This window comes from Episyrphus balteatus, chromosome 4, assembly GCF_945859705.1.
Source record: "Episyrphus balteatus chromosome 4, idEpiBalt1.1, whole genome shotgun sequence".
Classification (NCBI taxonomy): domain Eukaryota; kingdom Metazoa; phylum Arthropoda; class Insecta; order Diptera; family Syrphidae; genus Episyrphus; species Episyrphus balteatus.
This window is the reverse complement of record NC_079137.1, coordinates 34,283,833-34,310,259: the sequence shown is the minus strand read 5'-3', so window position 1 is coordinate 34,310,259 and position 26,427 is coordinate 34,283,833. Positions and strand designations below refer to the sequence as shown.

Here is a 26,427-nt window from a genome sequence, read left to right as displayed (position 1 = left end):
TAGGTGCTAGAGGGTCTAAGATGATTGATTAAAAAGTTTTACTAGGTCCAAAAATAAAGGTAATTCTTGTCAATGAAAACAAATCAATGAATTGAATTGAATTGATTTGTTTCAATTAATAATTCTTTTGTATGGCTTACCGTGTTCTTTAGACCGGAACTACCTCCTGACACTGAAAGTATCCACACTCTATACACGTCTTTTTTTTCATATCGTTTCTCTCTAAAAGTTTAATTTTCTTTTAAGTAATTTAAAAGTGTTAATTTTAAGCTCAATTAAGAGCTAATTTGCAAAAACCCTTGCGAATTTTCATTTTTGACCATCTGAATCCGATTTTGTTTGTATTATTTATTAATTGCATAATTTCAAGCCCGTTTGGCCTGGTCAACCTCCAGTTTTGACTGAAAAACCCTCAAAAATCAAAAAAAAAAAAAAAAACAATTAAAAAAAAAAACACCTGCATTTTTTAGTCTTTGTCGATTTTAGATCTTAAAAAGGTACGTTGGCGAACATGGTCTGTCAAGAAATTCCAATAACACGGTGTAACACTCAAAATATACGCGGGCGGAGACCTATCAGGTTTTGTAGAGCTAGTTGCACTGAATACGAAACGGTATTTTAAAATCCCCTAAAATCCCCAAAATCTGGAGTTATGGGCAAAAAACGGTTTTTTGGACCTTCACCCATTGAAAAAATTCTAGCTTCGTCAATTTTTTGCCCATTTTCGATTTTTTTTACAGTTTCTGATAGAAGATAAATATACCTTTTCAACAATGTATAAAACATGTAACTCGGTTAAACCACTTAGAATTTATAAGCTGTCAAAGTTCAAAAATTCTATTTTTTTCGTCATTTGCCCAACTTCGGCATCAATTTCAAAACAACATGCTATATAAAAAATATATTCTAAAACTATATCTATTTCCCAATCAATCGAAGTATTTTTTATGAAAATCACTTCGAAATTGGCTTAGAAAAAAAAAAATTTTCGATTTCAACCCAGATACAGAAATTCGAACTTTTAGGTAAAGAACAAAAATGTTGTTTCGGCACGTAGTAGGATAACTTGGCAGCCAGGATTTGATAACGGGTTTTTGTAGAGGAGCTCAATACAAACATTTTTTTTCTTTGGGAGGGGGGTCTATCTCTCCCCGTTTAGGTGGGAGGGGCATTTTTCTAAAAAAAACTACCTCAATTGATTCGTTATCAAACAGTGAAAACTATATGTTTCTATGTCTTCTAGAGAAAATTGAAAAATTATTTTATCAGATTTTTCTTTTTTCAAAATATTTTTTGTTTTTATTTGTTTTTATTTTTCAACTTTCTTATAAACTAGAAGACATAGAAACATATAGTTTTTACTGTTCGATAAGGAATCAATTGAGGCAGTTTTCTGTGTGAGTAATTTTGTTTACTAAAATTCACAGTCTGGACAAAAATAGTATAAAATAACTTTGAAATCGATTATTTCAAAAACTATTTGTTATAATATATTGATTTAAAAATTGGAATCAAATGTACAATTTTGCCTTTCGGAAATGGTATCATTTATTACTGTAAGTGTTGCCGTTGATTTTTAATAATTTTTTTTTATTTTGATAATTTTTTTTTTAGAAAAATGCCCCTCCCACCTAAACGGGGAGAGATAGACCCCCTCTCAAAGAAAAAAGTGTTTGTATTGAGCTCCTCTACAAAAACCCGTTATCAAATCCTGGCTGCCAAGTTATCCTACTACGTGCCGAAACAACATTTTTGTTCTTTACCTAAAAGTTCGAATTTCTGTATCTGGGTTGAAATCGAAAAAAAATTTTTTTTCTAAGCCAATTTTAAAGTGATTTTCATAAAAAAATACCTCGATTGAATGGGAAATAGATATAGTTTTAGAATATATTTTTTAAATAGCATGTTGTTTTGAAAACATATACTTTAAATTGATGCCGAAGTTGGGCAAATGACGAAAAAAATAGAATTTTTGAACTTTGACAGCTTATAAATTCTAAGTGGTTTAACCGAGTTACATGTTTTATACATTGTTAAAAAGGTATATTTATCTTCTATCAGAAACTGTGAAGGTCCAAAAAACCGTTTTTTGCCCGTAACTCCAGATTTTGGGGGTGTTAGGGTATTTTCAAATACCGTTTCGTAATCAGTGCAACTAGCCCTACAAAACCTGATAGGTCTACGCCCGCGTATATTTTGAAACCTCATTTTTGTAACACCGTGTAATTGGAGTCTAAAATAACATTCGTAAGACTAATGGTTTCCGAGATATTGCTTTTCAAATTGCGCAGAATTTTGCACGAGATTTGAAATATTTTTTTATTTTTTGGTTTGGTCTATTTTAGCTGTAAGTCCTCTACTCCATATGAAACCATTTTTTAAAAACTTACCTTATTCCGAAATAATTCTTTTCAAAAACATTTCCAATTGATTTTTTGGCGTTTTTTGCTCAAAAATATTATTGTTGGGCCAAGTAATTTTTGTTAGATGGTGTGCTAAGGTTTCTTATCTAAAATGTTTCTTCTTACCTGAAAATGAATGCCAAACTTCCCTGTTCTTCCTAGTGTCGAGTTATTTAAAACAATCAATCAATGATAAAACTTTCTTTTAGAAAAACAACGATTTTTTATTAAACATACATATATATATTTCTTTTGACTTTTTTTTTCAGTTTATTTACTTATCAACTTATAAATTTCATGTACACAACTCCTTTTTATATTGTTTGCGTACATGCATACAAATAATACTTTCACATTTATAAATTAATTTGTTTATCTTACTAAATTTTTTGTTTGTCTTCTATTAAATTTTATTTCCCAAGATATAGTTTTTTTTTATGTATTTATTATATCAATTTTATTTTGTTATTTAAAATGTTATATACTAATGTTTTGCAGCTGGTTTTTGCGCATATACCCGTATTTTTAATTCTATGTAAGTATGCTTGTTTTTTTTTTGTTTGTTTGTTATATAATATTAAATGTAAAAAACGAGTTATTTAAAAAAATAAATAAATATACACAAAACTGACTGACTGACGGGTCATATTTTTATTATTATTTATAATGTTTTTTATAGTTACATAAATACAATGGTGGAATAATCGGATGAAAATTTGTTTTACTATAATTTTTTTTTTGTCTATACGAGTTTTAAATATTTTTTTCTTGGATTTGGTTTTATTTTGTTTTAGAGTCATATTGATTTAAAATTTCACTTTAGATTGCTATTATGAATTATTTGTTGGTTTTTTTTTTTGTTTTTTTGGCTTACAATTTAATTAGACTTTTGTTTTTATTTTACTTTTTCTCTCATATATTTCTTTTGGTTTTATTTTTTTTTTACATTTAATATAGGTATTTTGTTATCTATTAAATTTATTTTCAAAAGATTTATTTATAAGTCTATCTACTTTTTGCCTTGGTGGTTATTTTTTTGAATTTTGTTTGCTAAAAAAGAAATCATTTTGTTTTTTTTTTTTTATTCTTGGTATAAAAATTAAATATTTACTAACTAATGTGTTGAAAAGGGTAAACATTTTGTAACAATTTTATTCGTTTAAAAGTAAATGAGATTCATTAAAATAAAAAATGGTGTCAAACGAAACTGTTGTTAGGTCTAGTTTTGAGGTCTTAAGCTCACCCAATTTAATCAAAACAAAAGTTTTAAAAAATAGCTTTTCTAGTTGACAACGTAGTATTCTCGACGTTAAATCGAACAGATTTAAATTTATTATTCTCGCAAGCCAAAATTGGACATTTGCAACATTTTTGTGAAACCCATTCCCTAAAAAAAATGTCAGGTGTTCACACTTAACTCCACTTGCGATCTTATGGAGTTATGTCCACATAGTAAATTACAATACCATTCTTACCCCGTTGTGCAAAGGTTAGATCGATGAACCATGATACCAGAGGTCTGAGTTCGTATCCCGAGGATATTGCCTCTTGACGTCCAGTGGTCATCTTGCAATATGTTCAGTAAAAAGAGGTGGCTTTTTGACTGTTTGTGTGGATCTTCAAAATGTATTGTTATTAAAATTCAAATTCTGAACTGAAAACTGTTTTTCCGAAAAATACCTTGCATTAAAACAAATCATTTCAATAAAAATTTAATAAATTAAGTAGGTACTTAACTTTTGTTTTTTTTTTTTTTAATAATATTTAAATAAAAACTCAGCAAACTGTTTATGATCTAGCATCAAAAAATTTAATATCTTAATTTTTGTTATGTACGGTTTCCATTTCAATTTAAAGGAATAAAAATGAACACCTTTTAGCTTTCACAAAAATCCCCTAACAAAATTTAAATCACTTCCAAACAAAATATTTTTTTATACACAATTGGGTATTTTCATTTTAGTTTATTTAAAATTTTCACATTTATTTAAGTTATGAATTTAAATAGTAAAAACTTTTGTATTGTGCGCATTATTTTTCGTATATAGTTTCTTTTATTTTTTTGTTTGTATTTTGGGTCAGCTTATGTTAATAAGTAGGGATAGTCTCTAGTATTTTGGGTTTTTTGTTTTTTTTTTTTTGGTTGAAAAGTAGAAACTTCTTATTACATATTTACACAAAAAAAATTACATTTTCTTTTAAATATAAAATGCTAATATTAATTTATTGAAATAAAAATAAAAATTGAAAATTATGATACAAAATACTTAATTTATGTAACTAAAACTAAACAAACAAAAATAATCACTGCATTTTTACTTAAACTTATTTTTGTATTAGCTTAGATTTACAAAATTTTTAAATACACATTTTTTTTCTAGAATTATTCTTAATTAGATTAAAATTAATTAAAGCTCTTCTTGTTTTTTTTTTTTTTCCTTTTGTTTTTAATAAATATTTTAATTCTATTTTTTTTAATAACACAGTAAAATAATTTAACAACAAACAATATTTAAAGGAATTCTTTAACAATGTACAAATAAAGATTTACTCGAAACTTCACCTTCGATGTTGGCAAATCAAAAAAATATAATAAAAATTATAAATAAAATTTATTCAATTCCACAAAAATGTTTGATAAATATTTTTATGTATTTTTTTTTTCTTATATTACTTCAAATATAATTTACCAATATATTTTGCTTTCTTTTGATTTTGATTGCACTTAATTAATTATATTTATTATAATTTTAAATTTCATTCTTTTTTGCTTTTTTTTTTGTTTGTTTGTTTGTTCACTATGTACCTCTAGACACTTACTTAATTTTGTAAAATTGTATTATTAATATTATTTTTATTTATATAAAAAGGGTTTTTTGTGTGTTTTTTTTTTTTGTTTTAAACACACTATATCAATATCGAAGTGAATTACAAGTTAAATGATATTCGTTTCAAGTGCATTGCTTTTTCTTCGAAAATGTTTAAATCAGATAAAAAAAAAACAAAAGTTGGAATTTATCAGTGAATGTTTTAAAGTATAAAAAGTGACAGTGTGAGAATGGAGTGATTTTTCAGAAAAGCGATTGGGTTTATACTAGAGACTTTTTTCACAAGGAATAAATTTATTTTAGAAATCAAATTTATAAGAAAAAGAAAATCCTTAGATCAAGAGAAATATATCAAATAGTACCGCAAGCTTAACAAAATGATTCAAGTAAGAAAAAAACACCGAAAAGTGTATCAAAATAATTCATCGAAAAAACAACTATTCTTGGAATAGCAATTAATAGAATAACCATTTATCGAATGGCAATTCGTCGAAAGCAATCCATTGAATGGCAATTCCTCGAATGCCATTTTTTCGAATGACAATTCGTCCAATAACATTTTATCGAAAACAGTTCATTGAAAATAATTCTTCGAATAAAAATTTTTCGAATGACAATTCATTGAATGGCAATTCGTCGAAAAACAATTTTTCGAAAATAATTCATCGAAAAACAATTCTGCTATAATAGCAATTCTTCGAATGATAATTTGTATGTAATATAATATAAAACATAATAACATAATATAATTTATGTTAACAAAACTCTTCTCTAGATGATCTTCCTCAGAGTTGAAAATTGGTTAAACAGAATTAAAAGTTTGTTATCGGTTTCATTTTATTAGTTTAACTGGCGCCCAACGTGAGATCTAATTCCCAAAGTTTGTAAATAAAGGGAGAGCATTTGCTTAATTGAAAAATGGTTCAATGCAATCTGGACACTTGAAGCATTGCTTGAATCAACTTTTATAAAATAAAAGTGGCGCCCAACGTGAGATTAAAATTATTACTATTGTGACGTTTTCGAGTTCATTCTATCCAAGTCCTTATAACCCATTGAGACAAAACAAACCCATTTGGTCTCTAATGCAAAACTAGTCGTTGTGTCTAGATAGAAAATGAGCCATTTTGAGCAACTCATTTTGAGATTGGTTACAACTTCTTAGCTTTAAAACCCGGAAACCTTTGGGAACTTACAAAGAACGATTTCACAACATTTCATTATATTCAAACGAACGTTACTGTACTGTCAAAAAAGTATCTATAAATACAAACAAACATTTCCCTATCAAACTATTGTTGTGTAAATGAATGAAAGGACCGTTTCTATTAATTTGATTTGAGCTTTGAGGACATATCAGCAAGCAGACTTTCGTATAGGAAAAATTAATTCTTTTGTGTTGTGTTATTTTGAAGAGCAGTTTTTTTTTTTCATCCGATTAAACATCTGCCAATTGTTTTCATCTTCAATAATAGACACTATTTCACAACCCCAAAGTTAGATGATGAAAAGAAGAGCAAAAATAACAACACCAACTTCAAAAGGATAACTTTCGTTTAACTTCCGCAATAGTGCTTAACAAGTGAACATTTTATGAAGAAAACAAATCACACGGCCATTACTTTAACGGTCCAAACCAAAAAAGCTAAAAGAAAAAACCTGTTATTACAAGAAAACGAAAAAAAATTAAGGAGAACCAAAAAAAAAAAAAAACAAAGAAGAACCTTTAGAATATCCTGAACGGAAATTTAAATAAATTGCTGCCATTTCGGCTAGGAATTGTTGTAGGGAATGAAAATAAATTACATAAAATCAATTCACAACTGAAATTGACTGACCGACCAAAAAACGAAGCCAAAGAACGACTACACTACACCAATACGAATATCCCTTCGGAGTTGAACGAAGCGCCTGAAGCGCCCAACATAGTCCTTTGAAAATTGAGAAAAATCTTTCCTTTTTTTCTGACAGCAAGGTCGGTGGGCAGGCAGGCGAGACGTGTTCTTGTGCGATGAATGAAATTGAAAAGAAGAAGTTAAGCTGCCCTCAAAACACGAATATCTTTTCGAATTCAAAATAAAAAATAAACCTCGACATCGACATGGCTTCGACTTCGATAAAAAACAAAATTTAAATAAACATAAACAAAACAACAACAATAACATCCCTTTCCCTTACTTATAAGTAATCCCATCAGTTATACACACCTCGTACCATTGCTTCACGGTTTCTCGTATGCCATTTGCATGTCAGGATCCGGATGTAGGTCCGCCGGAAGGACGCATTGCACAGAGCATAGCACATAGGATTGATGGTGGAATTGATGTAGCAGAGGGCATAGAAGAATTCCCACAATTCATCGGGTATGCAGTCACTGCAGGTTGTGAGGGGTTTGATCAGCACCAGGATATTGTACGGGGTCCAGGTTATGATGAAACTAAGCAAAATGGCGGATAGTGTTTTTGCTGCTTTCGACTCCTGTCGTTTCTCTTGTGATTTTTTCTTCTTTTTTGCCTGCCGGGCGGTGAGGGGTTGAACAGTTTTGCCCAGCTGCTTGGGTATGATTTTCGCATTTAGCGGTATTCGAATATCGTGCGGGGCATGCGAAAGCCTTCGTACAACTGGCAGACTATATTCGGAGTCACGTGACGGCAATTGTCGTCTCGGTGGTACAGCTGTTGCTGCTGCTGTTGCTGTTGAAATAGCGGGTAAAGGAACATCATCTTGTATCATTTTTATTGATGGGGCATGTTCGTCGCCCGTTTTGGCGCCATCTGACGGCAAACGTATTAATATAGTGTAGACGGAGTCTTGGCTAACCGATCGAGAGCCAAGACGATTGCTATTATTTGGTAATGAGCGCGAATCGCGTGGTCCCGAAATTTCTTGAAGTTGTGATAGAGGCGTAAGCGGTGGTCGTAATGGTGTTGGTGAAACATCGGGTAATATCATACTAGGTGGTCGCACTGTTGCGTATGGATCACGAATCACATTCATCGATGTGCATCTTTAGATATAATTTAATTTTTGTATTTTAAATTTTACAAGAAATGGGAAAAAACAAATAGAATAAATATTATCAATTATTTTGTTAAATTTTATAGAAATTAATATTTTTGGTTTCAATATATTGTATGTGGACACGAATATATTTTCGTTTTCTAACACTAAACAGCAGTTTCAAGCCAAAACACAACGAAACAGTTTTTGTTTGATTTTTTTTTTTTTTTGTTCATTATTAACTTCAATTTGCAACACATAAAAACTCAAACAGAAATAAATTGAAAATGAAAAAGTGTGCGATAAGTGTGGAATTTTGCAAAATAAAAGAGCTTATCTATGTTAAAGTGAGTAAGTCGACTTAGTATAAATTAACCTATGAGATATACATCAAAAAGAGGAGATAGGAACACCAAATTTTAAGAAGGAAGAAGAGATGACACGAAAAACCAGCGGTCTATTGAAAATTAATTCAAAGGGTTAAAAAATCTACTCAATCTATCAGCCCAAAATAGAAGGCTGCTGTGATGGAAAGAAGAAATAGTAGGTGATACAAAGACGGTACTAAAGATTTGAAATTACCACTTTTTTAAACTGCTAAACGACACTGAAAATAAAAGGTACATTATACTCATGAAAAGGGTCATCATTATGATGAAAAATTTATCAATTTTAGTCCGATGAACCTTTTCATGTATATTATGAAACATTGTTCATCAATATGATGAAGTTTTTAAGTGATGAAAATCGTTCATCATTCACCAACTTCGTTCATATTTATGAACGAAAAACACTAGTAGCATAATTTTTCAAAAGTCCGTTCAAGTTTTGGCTTATTCGGATGACAATGAGATTGAGCTGAAGACGGATAGAGTAATGCCCTCTCTCGAAGAAACGGCATTTCAAAACTTAAGAATAGTAATTTTTGAATAAATATTAAAAAATTACGTATTGATTATACCTGAATTAAAAACAATTTTTGAAAAACTGGTAATTTTGGTGATTTTTCATGGTATTTGACTGGCTCCAGAACCTTGGCTTATTATATGTAGGAGGCTTATACTTACCAAATATTAAATATAGATATTATTCAACAAAATAAATCTTAAATCAACTCGATATCTTCACTTGACGCAAAACTATAGTAACATGAAAATTAGGTTTTGCAAAATTTCAAATGCGGGTAGCGGGAAAACCACTCAACTTAAAATTAAAATCATTATGGATTTGCTTCCTTACAGTCCTAGAGAATATCCCTACAAAGTTTGAGCAAAATCTAAAATGAGACAGCAATTCCGATTGAAAAATTGTTGTAATCGAGAGCGGTGAAATTGTTTTTTAACTTTCTTATTTGACCTTTTAATGATACAGCCATAGGCTTAATTGTACTCGACTAAAAATAATAATAAAACATTAATAGCATTAATAGATTTTGGAGCATGCTTTATACCGTACAATGAAACGATAAGACACTGTGCCATAAAGATAGCCGGAAGCCAGCAGTCAAACTGTTGGCAATTGGTTTTTCAGAACACACTGGCAGAATGCTGTCAGGATGATCCAAGTTTGAGCTAAATATGTATACATATCTGCAAAATTGCAACGACAAAAAAGTCGAGCCAAAATGTATGTATAATGTATGGGGGAGTGGGCCGAAAAACTTTTTTTTTCGAATTTCAAATTGTAATATAGTGAAGACTAAGAAGGGTTTAAAAAATAACCAAAATCGGTTCATACATATCTTCCAGTCGGCTCTGAAGTTTGAAAAAAAGGTGTATTTTTACAAAAAAAAAGTTGACCACCCTAACATCTTAGTTTTTGAATATAATAGTTTTAGGAAATTCTTCTATGAGCTACATAAGTTTTCAGTAGAACAAAAAATTGGTTCAAATTGGTTAGGGATTTCCGGTCGCGCATGAGTTTCGAAATTTATCAAAAAAATGGCAAAAATCCTATTTTTAAGATATTTTTTTCTTTTTTTACAAACTTGTAAATTACTATTTTTACCAAATAAAAAGAAAAATGAAGTTGACACAATCAATGAAAGTCATAAAGTCGCTGAAAATTTAAAAATCTTTCGGTCAAGAACGCTTTCACTATACAGGGTGTCCCAAAAGTAATGGATCAAACGAAATATGCTGATAGGCCAACTTAAGGGCTCTCAGAATTTGGTAACTTGTTTATCCCAAATCCTTACACAGAGAAAAATAGACCACATAAAATAGAACAAAAACAATAAGATTTCTCTATGGTTTTCATCCAAGAAGGAAACCTTATTAAAACAATCGGGTTTTCCTTATTGTTTTAAAATCTGCAAAAAAATAAAAAAAACGATGACCAGGCTGGGAATCGAACTGGAGACTTCAAATCATTAGTCACCCGCCTTACCACCTGAACCAACCTGCCATGAAAATATTGATCGCGATTGTTGTTCTAGTGCTAAGTTGCAAAAAAAAATCAACTTTTCAGTCAAATTTTAATAAGATTTTCTCTATAAAAATAATAAGAAATCTCCTTAAAAAAACCTTATTAATCGTTGATTTTAATAAGATTTCCTTATGAAATGTATGGACGGTAAAACAATATAGACCAGTGCCGATGCCTTCAAAAACATTAAAAAGTACAAAAAAATCATAGTAGGATGAAACCCATTGGAAAAGGAGGTGAATATGATGAAAATTAAAGGAAAAATAAATTACGGGCGAGCCGAGTTCGGGAAGTGGGTGGGTTGAGTTTTTAATGGTAAAAAATGGTATATCTCGATTTCCGGCAAAACTACAAATCCTATAGAAAAAAGTTGTATGGCAAAGTTGTAGGTAATAAAAAGATCTACAACTTTTGTATCATTAATTTTTTCACATAACCTCAAAATTTATGTGAAAAATTCAAAAAACCGAGTTTTTGGTTTTTTATTTTTATCTTTTTCAAAAACAAAAATTTTTCTACGAAATTTGGTGAAAACTTACTTTATAATGTCGCAAATACACTGTAATTTATTTGATTTAAAATATTAATTTGTTCACCTTATATTGACTTAATACCAAAAAAACACCCTAATTTTCAATCGAAATTTCACGTGTCAAAATATCAGCTTTTTTCAAAAAGTCGGTGCGCATTTTGTTCGTTAAAATGTCTATTTTCTGATGGTGTAAAAAAAATTTTACATTAGTATACTATAGAACATGTTCTAGTAAAATTCAAAAAATTAAAAAAGCTTGAATTCAAAAAAAAATTTTTATCATTGTTTACAATTTTGGCCTATTTATTCAAATTTACACTTTAATTACTCAAAAAACGTAAGATTTCATGTAACATTGATTAATCTTACGTTTTTTGAGTAATTAAAGTGTAAATTTGAATAAATAGGCCAAAATTGTAAACAATGATACAAATTTTTTTTTGAATTCAAGCTTTTTTCATTTTTTGAATTTTACTAGAACATGTTCTATAGTATACTAATGTAAAATTTTTTTTACACCATCAGAAAATAGACATTTTAACGAACAAAATGCGCACCGACTTTTTGAAAAAAGCTGATATTTTGACACGTGAAATTTCGATTGAAAATTAGGGTGTTTTTTTGGTATTAAGTCAATATAAGGTGAACAAATTAATATTTTAAATCAAATAAATTACAGTGTATTTGCGACATTATAAAGTAAGTTTTCACCAATTTTCGTAGAAAAATTTTTGTTTTTGAAAAAGATAAAAATAAAAAACCAAAAACTCGGTTTTTTGAATTTTTCACATAAATTTTGAGGTTATGTGAAAAAATTGTTGATACAAAAGTTGTAGATCTTTTTATTACCTACAACTTTGCCATACAACTTTTTTCTATAGGATTTGTAGTTTTGCCGGAAATCGAGATATACCATTTTTTACCATTAAAAACTCAACCCACCCACTTCCCGAACTCGGCTCGCCCGTAATTTATTTTTCCTTTAATTTTCATCATATTCACCTCCTTTTCCAATGGGTTTCATTCTACTATGATTTTTTTTGGTTTCAAAAATTATCGACCCTGGTCTAATATGGCAATCTGTTAGTTTTTAGCGGGTCATATTTTTCTCTGTGTACGGTTTTCGATTTAATGCAGTTTTTATGAAATTTCGAAAAATGCCGACTTTGCATCAGTATTTTGTTTTCTCCGCTCATAATTGATTTTTGTTTTTTACAATTCTTCCACTAAAACGGTGCCTAATAATAGGAAATAATTAATTAATCAAAATATTTTTTATTTCATACGCCATTTTGCTGCAAATTAATTAACAGTCTCATTTTTTATAAAAACTCAATTTCTTACTTTTATTTCAGAGCAGCATCCCGAAAAAAATTTGCATGGTGTGATACTGGTTTATTATTTTAAAAACTTGCCGTGTTATTGCAGTTTTCAAAAATGTATAAAAATTTCCAAAGTTGAAATTATAACGAAAGATATTACAATTTAAATGCAACAAAACAGGGCTTTTCAGAGAAAAATAACAAAGAAAAATAAACACATTTTCTCGGCTGTTGTTTGTTTATTTCTTTTTGAATAAAAGTCTCGACTTTTGTTTGTTATTTTTCTCTGAAAAACCCTGTTTTGTTGCATTTAAATTGTAATATCTTTTGTTCTAATTACAACTTTGGAAACTTTTATGCATTTTTGAAAACTGCAATAACACGGCAAGTTTTTAAAATAATAAACCAGTATCACACCATGCAAATTTTTTTCGGGATGCTGCTCTGAAATAAAAGTAATAAATTGAGTTTTTATAAAAAATGAGACTGTTAATTAATTTGCAGCAAAATGGCGTATGAAATAAAAAATATTTTGATTAATTAATTATTTCCTATTATTAGGCACCGTTTTAGTGGAAGAATTGTAAAAAACAAAAATCAATTATGAGCGGAGAAAACAAAATACTGATGCAAAGTCGGCATTTTTCGAAATTTCATAAAAACTGCATTAAATCGAAAACCGTAAGGATTTGGGATAAACAAGTTACCAAATTCTGAGAGCCCTTAAGTTGGCCTATCAGCATATTTCGTTTGATCCATTACTTTTGGGACACCCTGTATATCATTCTCTTCGCCGCATCATGGAGCTTTTGGTGCTTTTGGGCGTCAAAAACCATTTGCTTGAAGTGAAAGGAGGCTATACCCCTCTCGAAATGTCAAAACGGGCCACTTTACTTCTTCGTTTTTTGTTCCCGTTTTGGAGTTCGTTCTCAATTAAACTTAGATCAGCGAAGAAATTTGGACATTTAAAAAAAAAAAATAAAATGGTTACCGACAAAAAGCGAACAACCTATCTTAACTCTGCAATCAGATGGAATGGCGGATATTTTAACCGCACTTTAAGTTTTCGTTTTTTTTTAATGAAACTCGTCGGTAGCAAAGTAACAAAAATGTTTATAACTTACTATTTGAAGAGACCAAAAGCACTTCACCTAAAACCCAAACAATTATATTTTTCTGAGTTGATAACAAAAAAACATAAATAAAAATTGCAAAATTCCATGTAATTAAGTAGTGCATTGTGCGCTAAAATCAGTGCAATGTGCATTTTTATTTGCCTTTCTTTTCAATTAAAACTAATAAAAAAGACTTAAAAACAAAACAAGAACCAAAACTGAAATAATTCATTCTTAATCTGAAAAGAAAAATCAAACTTTCTTAAACGACAACAAAAACGATCGCGCTACAAAATTTTGTACAAGTTTACTCAAACAAATTGCGTCAACTATAAATATAATTTTTTATTTAATTTTGATTATTTATTTTTAAAAACAAAACAAAAAACAACACAAATTATTATAACAAAATTAAAAAAACAAAACAAATAATTTTTATATTATTTTGTTTATTTTGGCTTTTACTACCTGGATACGGAGCTTTGTAAAGGAGTTTCTATGGTTACAGGTGTTGCATACCCTAAATCAGAGGGATCCTCATGTTCATAAACAAAATCATCAGAATCCTCACGGCCAGAATGCCACCACGCAATACACCATTCTTTGATTCCGCCAAAACATTTATTCGATTTCCTTATATTGCTGCCACTTTTTATCTAAAAAAAAAAAGAAATGATTGAAAGAAAAATTTATAAAAAGAAAAGAAAAATAAACTAAGTTCATAAAATCAATGTCTGTTTTGTCAAAATAGAAATCAAGAAATGAAAAAGAACATTTATTTTGTGGTAGTGTTGGAGCCATTTATCACGTGAGTAACACTTTTCTACCACCATATAGAGGATATCAAAATCGCTGACTAAACACTAAAAACCATAAAAAAACGGAACCAAACATGTAGAGAATCAAAATCATGTCCTTGTCGTCTAACACCAAAATAAAACTCATTCAAATAGTACCCTCTGGGCTTGTGTGCAAAAGGAGACGGGGTAGGGCAAACATTAAGGACAATCAGCTCCCCGATTGTCATTATTCTATTTGGCAAGAACCCAACAAAAGAAAAAAAAAATCAGCCAGAAGAGTTAATGGTAGACCACACAAAAAAACCAAAACAAAACCAAATCAAATCGTAAAATTGTTGAAAAAAAAAGAAGAAAATGTGACCCGAGTTCAAGCCAAATTCACAGGATATACTTACACTCGATCTCCGCGAATGGATTCCATGATAGCTGGCATCTGTGAGAACAGCGTTTGTCATGTAAACACTCTCGGCATCGGCCGATGACTCAGACCGAGGACGTCGCCAATTATCATGGTCATTCCCTCCAACATGCGAAATGGACATCATGCCATGGTGGTTAACCGCAGTATTTTCATCGCTTAAACGAGACACAAACAAACAGAAAAATAAAATAAATTCAATTTTTCAATTTTAAATTTAAATTCCCCCCGAAAAAAAAAAACAAAGTTGAAAAGGACGAAAAATCCTGTCCACCCTCGAAAATACCTCCCCAAGAGCAAATAAGAATCGAATTTAATCCTGACCTGCAATTGACTGTCACTAGTGTAACTGTCATCCATATTGTCTGTCTGTTCAAAGTTTCTTTAATAGACATTCCCAAATGTACAATAAAATTCCTTCCATGCCCCATCTTTGCCATCCACGACAACGAAGATATCCATGAAGCCAGAGGGAGGAATCTAGAAAACAGGACATCTGTTCTTCGACCTATGTGAGATATTTTTTCATTACCGAAGGATCACATTCAGTCACCCGGATAGTCTGTCAATCGGTGGCGAGGGCGTCTTTATTTCACCCACCTTGTTCAAGAATCATTGGGATTAATTTCCCATTTTAAAGCTCATTGCTTTTTACCACGGACACCGCACCGTTATCATCATTCCCGATGACGACGACGACGACTACTATCTTCTTCTTCGTTGTCCTTTCCGTTTTAAATTTTCCCAGGAATTTATGATTTTCCTGTGTTTTTTTTTTTTCGTCTTCTCTCAAATAGCTTCTGTTCCCATTTTCATTCTTGATAAGAAGAATGTTCAGCGATAGAATGCTTTAGAAATACCACAGTACTGAAAGTCGTAATACTCCCTAATACTCCCCTCGATTGTTTCTTTTACCCTGACTATGGCTATAAAAGATGGAATTGTCTCTTAGATGAAAAGTCTAGGATTATGATTATGTGCACGCTTAGCAGGGATTCCATTTTGTGGATGTGCCTTGCCTATGGGTCTATTGTCCTTTTGCACAAAATTGTTGTGCGGTGGCGGCAGGATTTGGAAGGACTAAGGTATTCATATCGGTTTAGTTTTATAATTGACATCTAACCCGCATTGGATCCGTGCCAATATCACTATGGATATATGAAATTATTATATTTTTTAACGTCTTAATTTCTTTAAAAAAGTTTCATTTAAATAAAAAAAAAAACTGAAAACAAGGAGTGCTTCATTGACACAGCAAGCAAATCATCTATTGGACTTTTTTTTTTAAAGAAAACACAATATAATATAACGGGCCAATGACGAAAACCACTACAGCAACGACGACAATGACAACGTTGAACGTGTCCTTCATATTATTTTGTCCTTGCCATCTTCGAGAGAGAGATCAGAAGTGGGATTTTGTTAATGCAGGAGCGGCTTTACACACAATATAATCTAAATTGCCTTTAGGTGACAGAAGGGGCAGAGCTTTATGTTGTTTATTTAACCATACATATATTTCATAATAAAAGGAAAGAAAAAAATCCTTTTTTTTTTTTGTTTGTTTCTATAAAATTGACAGCTTCTTGGAATACTTGGGTGTTACAAAAGGATCTAGGAGGCCAATGTGCCTTTGATATAACACTCAGTATTACTAAGACATCATAATCTTGAAGTATTTTTTATTTTATTTTTTTCAACACGCATATAAATAAATTATATTGTATACACTTTCATTTATGAAGACCTACAATGTAGAGGTATGTATGTGCTAACATCCTTTTTCTTTTTCTTTTCTTTAGATTTTTATTTTTATTTTTTTTTTTTTTTTGCTGAAGGACATAATATAGATTCTCAAGAAAATGGGGGTGCATTATGTTTTCAATTAAATTTAAGGGTCATCTTCTGAAGTACATTATAACCCCATATCTACAGGGTGTCCCAAAAGTAATGGATCAAACGAAATATGCTGATTGGGGAACTTAGGGGCTCTCAGAATTTGGTAACTTGTTCATCCCAAATCCTAACGGTTTTCGATTTAATGCAATATTTGTGAAATTTCGAAAAATTCCTACTTGGCAACAGTATTTTGCTTCCTGCGCCCATTATTGATTTTTGTTTTTTTAAATTCTTTTACAAAAACATTGCCAAATAATTAGGAACCATTAATTTATCAAAAGATTTTTTATTCCATGCGCCATTTATCTGCAAATTAAATAACAGTTTCAAGTTTTATAAAAAATCTATTTTTTAACTTTTATTGGAGAGCAACACCGCAAAAAAATTTTGTACGGTGTGACACTGGTTTATTATTTTAAAAACTTGTCCCAGTATTGCAGTTTTCAAAAAAGTATAAATGTTTCCAAAGTTGAAGTTAGATCGCAAAATATTGCAATTTTAATTCAACAAAACAAGGTTTTTCAGAGCAAAAATTCAAACAAAAATAGAGGCTTTTGTTCAAAGAGAAATAAACAAACAACTGTTCAAGAAAATTTGTTTATTTTTGTTTGAATTTTTGCTCTGAAAAACCTTGTTTTGTTGAATTAAAATTGCAATATTTTGCGATCTAACTTCAACTTTGGAAACATTTATACTTTTTTGAAAACTGCAATACTGGGACAAGTTTTTAAAATAATAAACCAGTGTCACACCGTACAAAATTTTTTTGCGGTGTTGCTCTCCAATAAAAGTTAAAAAATAGATTTTTTATAAAACTTGAAACTGTTATTTAATTTGCAGCTAAATGGCGCATGGAATAAAAAATCTTTTGATAAATTAATGGTTCCTAATTATTTGGCAATGTTTTTGTAAAAGAATTTAAAAAAACAAAAATCAATAATGGGCGCAGGAAGCAAAATACTGTTGCCAAGTAGGAATTTTTCGAAATTTCACAAATATTGCATTAAATCGAAAACCGTTAGGATTTGGGATGAACAAGTTACCAAATTCTGAGAGCCCCTAAGTTCCCCAATCAGCATATTTCGTTTGATCCATTACTTTTGGGACACCCTGTATATAGGTGGGTATATGTAATGTATAAAAGCGAAGGTGATTTAGGGATTCACAAAAAAAAAATCGATGTACATTTATATAAAAGAGATCCTTACTTGTTTTTTTTTTTATAAGTTCCATGAGAACTTAACACTAATTTTTATCTTAAAGAGGGGGTTCCCGATCCCTCGATTCTACCTTAGAGATAATACCCAACATTTTATAAAAAGATAAGTTTCTTAACTAAAATTTAATGTTAAATTTTCAAATGTGATACGATTTAGGAGAAAAACGAGTGTTATTAGAGTTTTTTTCAGCGTTGAAACAAAGTTGCGTATTCTCCGACCTTAAAAGAAGACATGTTTTGTATTTTGTATTACTTTTTATAAAAACACGACAGTTTTAATCATAAAGAATTTAAACGTAGATATAGCCTAAACTTCAAAATTTGAACGATACCAAAATTATTTGAAAAAAAAAACTTACTTACTTTTGAGTTAAAATATTTTGGATATGATTTATCCAATACGGGTTTATTTCTTGAAGGCCTACTAATACAAATCTTTCGTTATTGACAAATTATATATGTAAAAAAAATAATTTGAATCTATTCTCTGAAGCGAAATTATATAAATAGGTTTTGCTAAATCATTTTACCGCGTTAACCATTAGGTACATCCCCTTGCACACACTTTTTCAACTGGTAGTTAATTCACAGTTTTTGGATTGATTAAAATCTTATTTAACATTAAGAGTTCAGTTTTACTTTGATGATCATCATTCAAACCAAATACTTGTACCATCTGGTGTGCCTCAAGGTAGCCAACTAGGACTATTAATGTTTATGTTCTTTATCAATGATATTTTTGATCCCAAAAAATTGCAAATCTCAAAAATTGACTTAACTACATATACAAAATAATGATAATTCAGTGATATTAATTCAATTCAGTTCAAAAAAGTATGCAATTTAAAAAAAAAAATTCTTATAACGTTATCAAGTTAAATTTAATATCGTTCGTAAACCGACCTTACAGACAACCACTGTTTTTGTGAATTTTTAGGATTTTGAGGGAATTTTACAATTTTAATTTTAATGAAAAAATAAATAACTTAAGTACCTAATTCAAATAAATTGCTTCATTAATTGCATTAAAAGCTTAAGTTTTGTAATATAAATTGTAAATGTAATATAATATACATATAATGTAAAATAAATTTTGAGGATTAAAACAAATGACAAACTATTGAATAATAATAATTTCGATAGGAAAGTTCTCAGAAAAAGCTTCGATTTTGATAATATTTTTTAATATTTACTAAAATCAGAAACCTTTTGGAAAACTGAATGAAGAAATAATTTATTCATATCGATTCAATAAAATGCATTTTGCAAATACTAGAGCTTGCAGATTAATTCAAAATAAGAAACAAATACTTCACGTGACGTGGGTCTATGTCCCCCTGCAACGGCGGATCCAGGGGGGGCACTGGGGCACGTGCCCCCCCCCCTCCCCCCCCCCCCCCCCCCAGAACTTAAAGTTCATACTTAAAGGAAATCAAACTATAAGAGTTTTTAAAATATATGAATAATAATAGAATGAACTTGAGTGGAACTCTTGTCTATTTCTGGCTGAAAATGCGAATTTTATTGTTTGTTGCATCCCTTTCCCATGAAAAGCTCCACCTCACAAATAAATAAACGGCAATTTGTTGGGTACACACGAATTTTTTTTTTCGATTTAAAGAAAAAAGAATTTTCAAAATGATTTTGGTGAAAAATTTTTATATGGACATCGAATGACATTAAATGATATTATAAAAAAAAAATAATTGTATATGCAACTCTATTTTTTCATAGGGAGGGGTTAAAAAATTTGCACTTTTCTCGTTGTTTTTTTTTAACATTAGTGTTTTTTAAAAAAGGCGGAACACGCCACAAGATTGCATAAACTATATATTATAGAACTGCTGGATATGAAGAACAAACTTGCATTTCAGAAGTTTGCCCAAGTTTGCACCCCGAAAATAAAGACCCCTTGAAAAAAACTCCTCAAAAGCGACCCTTACTTATAGATTTTTATAAATATTATTTTATTGAGAAAAATTTTCCAGGGATACCTTTAAAAATATGTAAAAAAAATAGTGTTCCAAATTTCAAAAGAATCGGTGCAGTAGTTTTGAAGTTATGAGGAGCACCGGCGGCGTTGAAAACATTAGTTGTGGGGATAACGATTTAAAGTTTTGAACTCTGGACTAAAAGATTAAAACGTTCCTAAGGGAAGTATTAAAATACTCATAACTTGGTCAATTTGGCTCTAAGAGACCTACAATTTGAACACAATATTCTTGAGATAAAAAACAATTTAACCCCTTTTAGCCCCATGTGACATTTCTGTAACAAACCGAAAAAGATTGCATAAAAGCTCTACAAACAATTTTTTTTTTCTTTTCAAGCTTCTTATATAATCTTTAAGTATTGCTTTATCGAAATAGTACTTCAAATTTCTAATAAATAGCACCAATAGTTTTTAATTGACAGTTAATGTTGAAAGTTGGGTTTTTTTTTATACAAAATCAATTAAAAAACGTAAACATTTTTTTTCAAAATTTCATCTTTAAAACTTAATTTCTCAAAAACTATTTGATGAAACAACTTAAGTCAAAAAATAAAATAAAGAAGAGATTACTAACTTTAATATAGCACAGGATTGTACGTGCATTTTCTGATTTTTTATATTTTTTTTTCTCCCGGCTAATCCAGGGGTAAGTGCGTAAGCACTTAAGTGGCTTTTACTGTAACAAGAAAATGAAAATTTTTCCTTCCGAATAACTTTTTGGTCATTTGGTACCTATTTGATGTGGGAAATGTGCCTAAATATTTTTGGCCAGGTTTTAGACCACTGTGGGTCGTTAAAATGTTCTGCTTGTTAGTCAGTCGTATGATACTTCACTTTATTTCTAACTGTTATTGCTGTTTTATTTGTCAATCCGTCCCTTGTCCCTTTTAAGTAATTTCTTTCTTTTTTCAAAACATTACTGAAAGTGAATATTCTTTACAATATAGTGGTGATATTATTTTTTCTATTATAGGTGATATAATTGTTTTGTTATTTTCTCCCAAACTATGTGAAGTAAAATCTTATCTTATCAAATTTTCTCAGTAAATCATACATTTTAAATTAGTACACATTAAGAATTTTTTATTTAATATTTTTCAATAATTTGGAATGAGAAATTGATATAAAAAAATGATAATAAAATATAAAAAAAATTCCAAAATGTGACATTTAAATACCTATCATCCTGATAATAAAAATATTGTTTTAACATTTTAAATATCATAAAACACATTTTATAGAGCATTTTTGGCTGATATTTGAAAAATGTTAATTTGATATTTAAAAATGTTAAATTGATATTGTTTTTTTTTCGGTGTATGTATGTAAATGTGAAAACTTCGAAATTTTTTTATAAAAACTACAAGATTTTTCGCTGTCGTAAATAAAAATGAAGATGTTTTTCAACAGAGCTATAAGGTTGTACGTCGTCAGGGGGTTCCATAAAACATACAACCTTAAGGCTTGGCCACACCGAAGGGTACATGTGGTAGCGGTACGGGTAATTGTATGAAAAAATTTCCACAGCTGAATTTTGTTGTTCCAATTTGGAATTTTTTTCATACAATCACCTGTACCGCTACCGCATGTACCCTTCGGTGTGGCCAAGCCCTTATAGTTCTCAGCCAGCGATATAACATACTTTTTTAGCAAAGTTTCATTATTGGGCCGAAAAAGCTTGTGTTGTGTAAAAAAAACTAAGCGTTTACCAATAATCACGAAATCAATATATGGTTGAGTATTTCGTGGAAACAATTTTTAATGAATAATTTATATCCATTCAAATTGAATACTTGGTTAAACGTATTGTTTGTCTATTTTACTCCGTAACTTTCAATTTATTAAAATGTTTCATCTTGTCAAGTGCGAAACACACACGACCACTTTTATATACAAACCACAAACAAATAACAAACAAGCGCAAAAGAGCACAAAAGAATCAAATGGTAATTTCGCAGCCTCCATATTTTATTGTGTTCCTTTCCGTTTCACCCTCTTGTTTTTTTTTTTTTTTTTTCTTTACAAACGAAAAGACAAAAATCCGAGCATATGAATCCTGACTTAGATAAATTATATCCATGTACTGTACATGTAAAATATAAATCTTAGAACTGTATCGTTGACACTTGAAAAAAAAAAACATTCTTTTTGCTTTGCAAAAAAAGCAATAAAGGCAAAACACTTATGCACAAAAAAAAAAAAAACATTTAAATCAGTTCGTTCAAATTGCTTGAATCTCACTTTATTTCCCCAAAAATATATTTATTTATTCAAAACCCATTCTAGGTTTTTTATGGACTTGTTTTTGTATGAGGGAGAACTTGCTCAAACCCAAATAAAATTATGTAGGTACCTACTGCTTCTTCTCATTCATATATACATAAATAGATTGTTAGAATTTCTTTTGGAGTAAAATTGAAGCACTTACAAAAATTGATAAGGGAAATAAAAATAAATTCTCATAAAACATCTCGATTATCGTAAATTTACAGCTTTTGATTGAAGGTAAAATATATTTTGTTTTTAATAAATAGAAGAGGAAGGAATATAAAAAGTAGGTACTCGCGGCTTACAAGACTCCAAAATAAATACATTATTATCTTTGTCGACGGGTTAAGTTACAAAATTGCACTTTTAAGTTTTTTTGGCAAATAAGAATATGTTCTTTACTTTCTTTGATTTGGTAAAATAAACGGATCAATGCTCAAAAACTCATTGATTTTCATACATTACTCAAACCGCATTTTCTGGGAAACTATCATTTTTGACTTAACCCCTTTGTACTCGGTAGCAAAGATATATTTCCATTCTTTTGAAACTTGAATCGACCCACAACCACATACAGGTTGTCTCAAAATTCAACGTCGAAACGAAAATAGTCGTAGCAATATATTTTGTGAGTTATGGGCTTTCGAAAAATAAAAAATTGAAAAAATGGTCACCCTGTGAAGGTTTTTAATGTGCGGTGACTACAAATCTTAATTTTTTTCTTTTGCTATGGAACCTTGAATAACCCCACTAACAAAAATTTTAACTCAGTTGCATCAGTTTCAAAGCAAATATAACTTTTTTGAACAACTACAATGACATGACCCTAATTCAATGAACCGTAGTGTAAAAAAAAATGCACTATGTCATTGCGGCAAGTTATCCTAAAAGCTGGTGTGTTCAATTTTCTTTTCAAAATGGTATAACATAGTTGAGAATATTCCAAAAATAACGGAAATAAAAATGTTTTACTTAAAAAATGCGGCTTTTTTTATAAGAAAATTTTTCCAAATTATTTAATTTTTGTGACCTTTCAGAACTCAATTTGTATTTTTAAAAGCAGTAAAGTGAAACCGTTCTATGGCAGGGACCGTTAATAATGAATTTCGAAAAATCAATTAAAGATAGTCCTTGTCTAATACATATTGAATTTTTCGAATTTTAAACTTTTCTGACTTTTTTGAGAGGTACCGTTATTTTTGGATCAAACAAATTTATTCCAAAAAAAACCTGCTACATACCAAGTTTGAAGTCGATCAGCCCACCCGACCTATAAGTTTTATGAGTTTTTGCAAGCTTTCCTAATTTATTACACTCCTAATTTTTTTCATTACCCTTCTATTGGTTTAGGCTACTCAAATTACCCTACTTATTTACAACCACTTTTTCGAAGTTCCCCTGCATAGTTTAAAAAAAAACCGTTCATTATGCTGTATTTAAATTTCTTAGAATTCTTTTCAACAATTCTGCCATTCTTCTAACAAATTTAGGTATCTAGCGATTAAAACAAATCAACTTTATTACACTAACCGTTTCAAATAATTTTTTCTATGTATGTCATTTTACCCTTAATTAACTTTTTACCGACTTCCAAAAAGAAGGAGGTATTCAATTCGTCTGTATTTTTTTTTTTTTTTATGTTTGTTACCGCATAACTTTGGACTGAGTGAACCAATTTTGGTAATTCTTTTTGTATTGGAAAGCTGGTGGCTGCAGTGTGGTCCCATTTCAATTTCGTTAACTTTAAGCCATAGTAACTATTTTAAAAACCATAAAACCCAGTTTTGATCCATGGAAGTCGGTTTTGTTTTTTGCTAAAAATGATTATTAAATGATTAAATTTTTAGAAATCCATTTTTTAGTGCTCACTTTCAGGATACAACCATTTAAACAATAGTAGATTTGTCGCGTTATATGAGAATGAATCATACTTTTTCGTGTAAAGACGTTATCACGTCAAAAAATTATAGAACCATATTGTTTGTGTTTCGGTTGTATTTTAATTTTGTTTCTATTGTAACTTTTTAGAATATCTCAACTTCCGCCAAAGCAGGGAGAAGTGGTGGTTGATTAACCCCCTCTCTCATTGCATTTAAGAGCAGTCTACCTTTTTTCATATCTAATGCAAATTATTCCGTACAAACTACATTTATTAGAATGGGTCACTGTGGTGTATACGTAACTTTTTGTTTCCATTCATAAAAATAAATTAAAAACATTTTTTATAAAATTTTTTTTCTCAAAAATATTATTAATATAAACTTAAAAAAAACAATACGACAACAGCGGCAATTTTTAACGTTCTTTACGCTAAACAGTGTTCTTGAAATCGGAAGAGGCAATCAATAAACCACACAATGAAAGAATTTTTGTTTTAACTTATGTTTTGAAACTTATTCGAAGATAATAATATGTAACGCTAATGTTGAAATATTTTCTGAAGATAATTTTTTTTTTTATTTTTCAACTGTTTCTCAAAATTCATTTTCAAATTTTTGATGTCTTTTTATCACTTCAAATTTAGTTAACATAACATAATAATAAACAAGAAAAAAAACTTTCAAAATATAAATATAAATTCGCACATTAACTTTGCTAACTAATGACACCAATTAGTTTGTGTTTTTTCTCAAAACTTTTACCCAACACACATAAACCATAATAAGTCAGTTGCTCTTTTCCAAGTACAACAAAATGTTCAAGATGTTTTTCCAAAGCCAAAAACCTTTCTCTTACAAAATGAAAAAAAAAAAAGAATGTAGGTAATTCTTAGTTACTCACAAACACACACACACAACCCATTTTTGCGTTGCCGCCAAAAAAAAAACAAAAACAAACAAGAAGCTAACGCAGCAATTCAACCAGTCTTCATTAATAAAGTTCATTTGTTTGAAGAAGGCAAAACTTTTATGCCACAAGGATTTCACACCCACACACCATACGCACACATACATTTTTTTTTGTGCAAAATGTTTTCTGCAATGAGGCTCTTGTTGTACATCGTCAATCCATATTAGGCACTCAATTTATAGCTTTTGGAAGATAACCTTTATTCCTAACCACAGTGTATAATGGGATCAGGATATCAATGCTATAGTGTCTTGTAGAAGCTCACATAGCAGCTTTACGACTATAAAGTTGCTATAAATATAAATAAAAAAAAATATACATACATATAAGAACTTCGGGAACCTCATGAAAATTAACTTCGTTTTGTCGCATAAAACATCCGAAAAGAAAAGCCAGCCGCCATATTTGATTTCTCAAAGTTTTCGCGATGTTGAAAACTTACCTCAGGCTCTTTTGCAAAGGCGTTTTTATTTTTCTCTTTGCCAAAAGACTGCCATTTCCTGAAAACATTATAAACGGCCCTCCTGCTGTGTCATCATCATTAAGCGAAATCACTTCCCCATTTCGGAGGTTTCTTTCTCATTCGACGTCACAATGACGTACGCAGGCACCAGGTTTTTTTGATTCATCTGCACTACAAACATGAAGACAAAATTTTAAATGGGGACTTTGCAGAATGATCTCAAGCATTTTCTGTGAAAGCATGAAGTAGAAAAAAAAAAACGAAGAAGGCAAAACCATCAAATTACACAGAGTATACCTTTCAACGCCTACGCTAACTATTCCTTGGCCAAAAAAATATTTGAAAGGATCCCTCCAACAACGGTATAATATGTGCAACTTCAAGAAGTGACACTGTCAGAAAATGGAAGACAATGAAAGCCATCAGAAGGTAAAAAGGACGAAAGAAAGAAAAGAAAACGACAAGTGGAATGAAAATAAAAAAGCAAAAAAAAAACTAAACTTAACCCAAAACAAAATGTAAAGAGGAAGGAACACCGACAGCATCCTTGTCAAGCTGTTCCGAAAGTCACAGTCACCGTCAACCTGTCTCACACTCTTCCCTAGTGAAGTTAATAACACAAATAATATTTACCTGTTTATCTCGAGAACGCGTATTTCCTTCCAATAGACGTTGGTTCTACCTACTTCCATTCAGTCGCCCCCCTCCCCCCTACAACAGTGTGGTTGTTCGTTCATGTATCTTGTATACACTTTGAGAGTTCTAGACTTGTGTGCTTTGCTGGCACACAATGCAACAGGATATGTCTCTTCTAACAGGCAGCAACGGATGCCAATGTTTCCTCTATATAGTATATCTGATTTCAAGCTGGTGCTTCGCTTCTATGACCTA

The 26,427-nt window shown here is 30.2% G+C and overlaps 1 protein-coding gene across 2 annotated transcripts in view; it reads right to left on the bottom strand.

Annotated features, from left to right (window-relative positions):
- Positions 1-6,059: 6,059 nt before the first annotated feature.
- The window catches only part of LOC129918910 (muscarinic acetylcholine receptor DM1), a 72,502-nt gene continuing 52,134 nt past the window's right edge, over positions 6,060-26,427 (bottom strand). Inside the window, exons 4-6 of one of the 2 annotated variants that reach the window (XM_055999672.1) lie at positions 14,822-15,002; positions 14,095-14,282; positions 6,060-8,237 (exon numbers count right to left, since the gene is read on the bottom strand). In XM_055999672.1, the coding sequence (XP_055855647.1) occupies positions 7,424-8,237; positions 14,095-14,282; positions 14,822-15,002 (1,183 nt within the window). In that variant the 3' untranslated portion in view covers positions 6,060-7,423. The remainder of the gene's footprint in view (positions 8,238-14,094; positions 14,283-14,821; positions 15,003-26,427) is intronic. The other variant, XM_055999673.1, reaches the window with a different exon arrangement.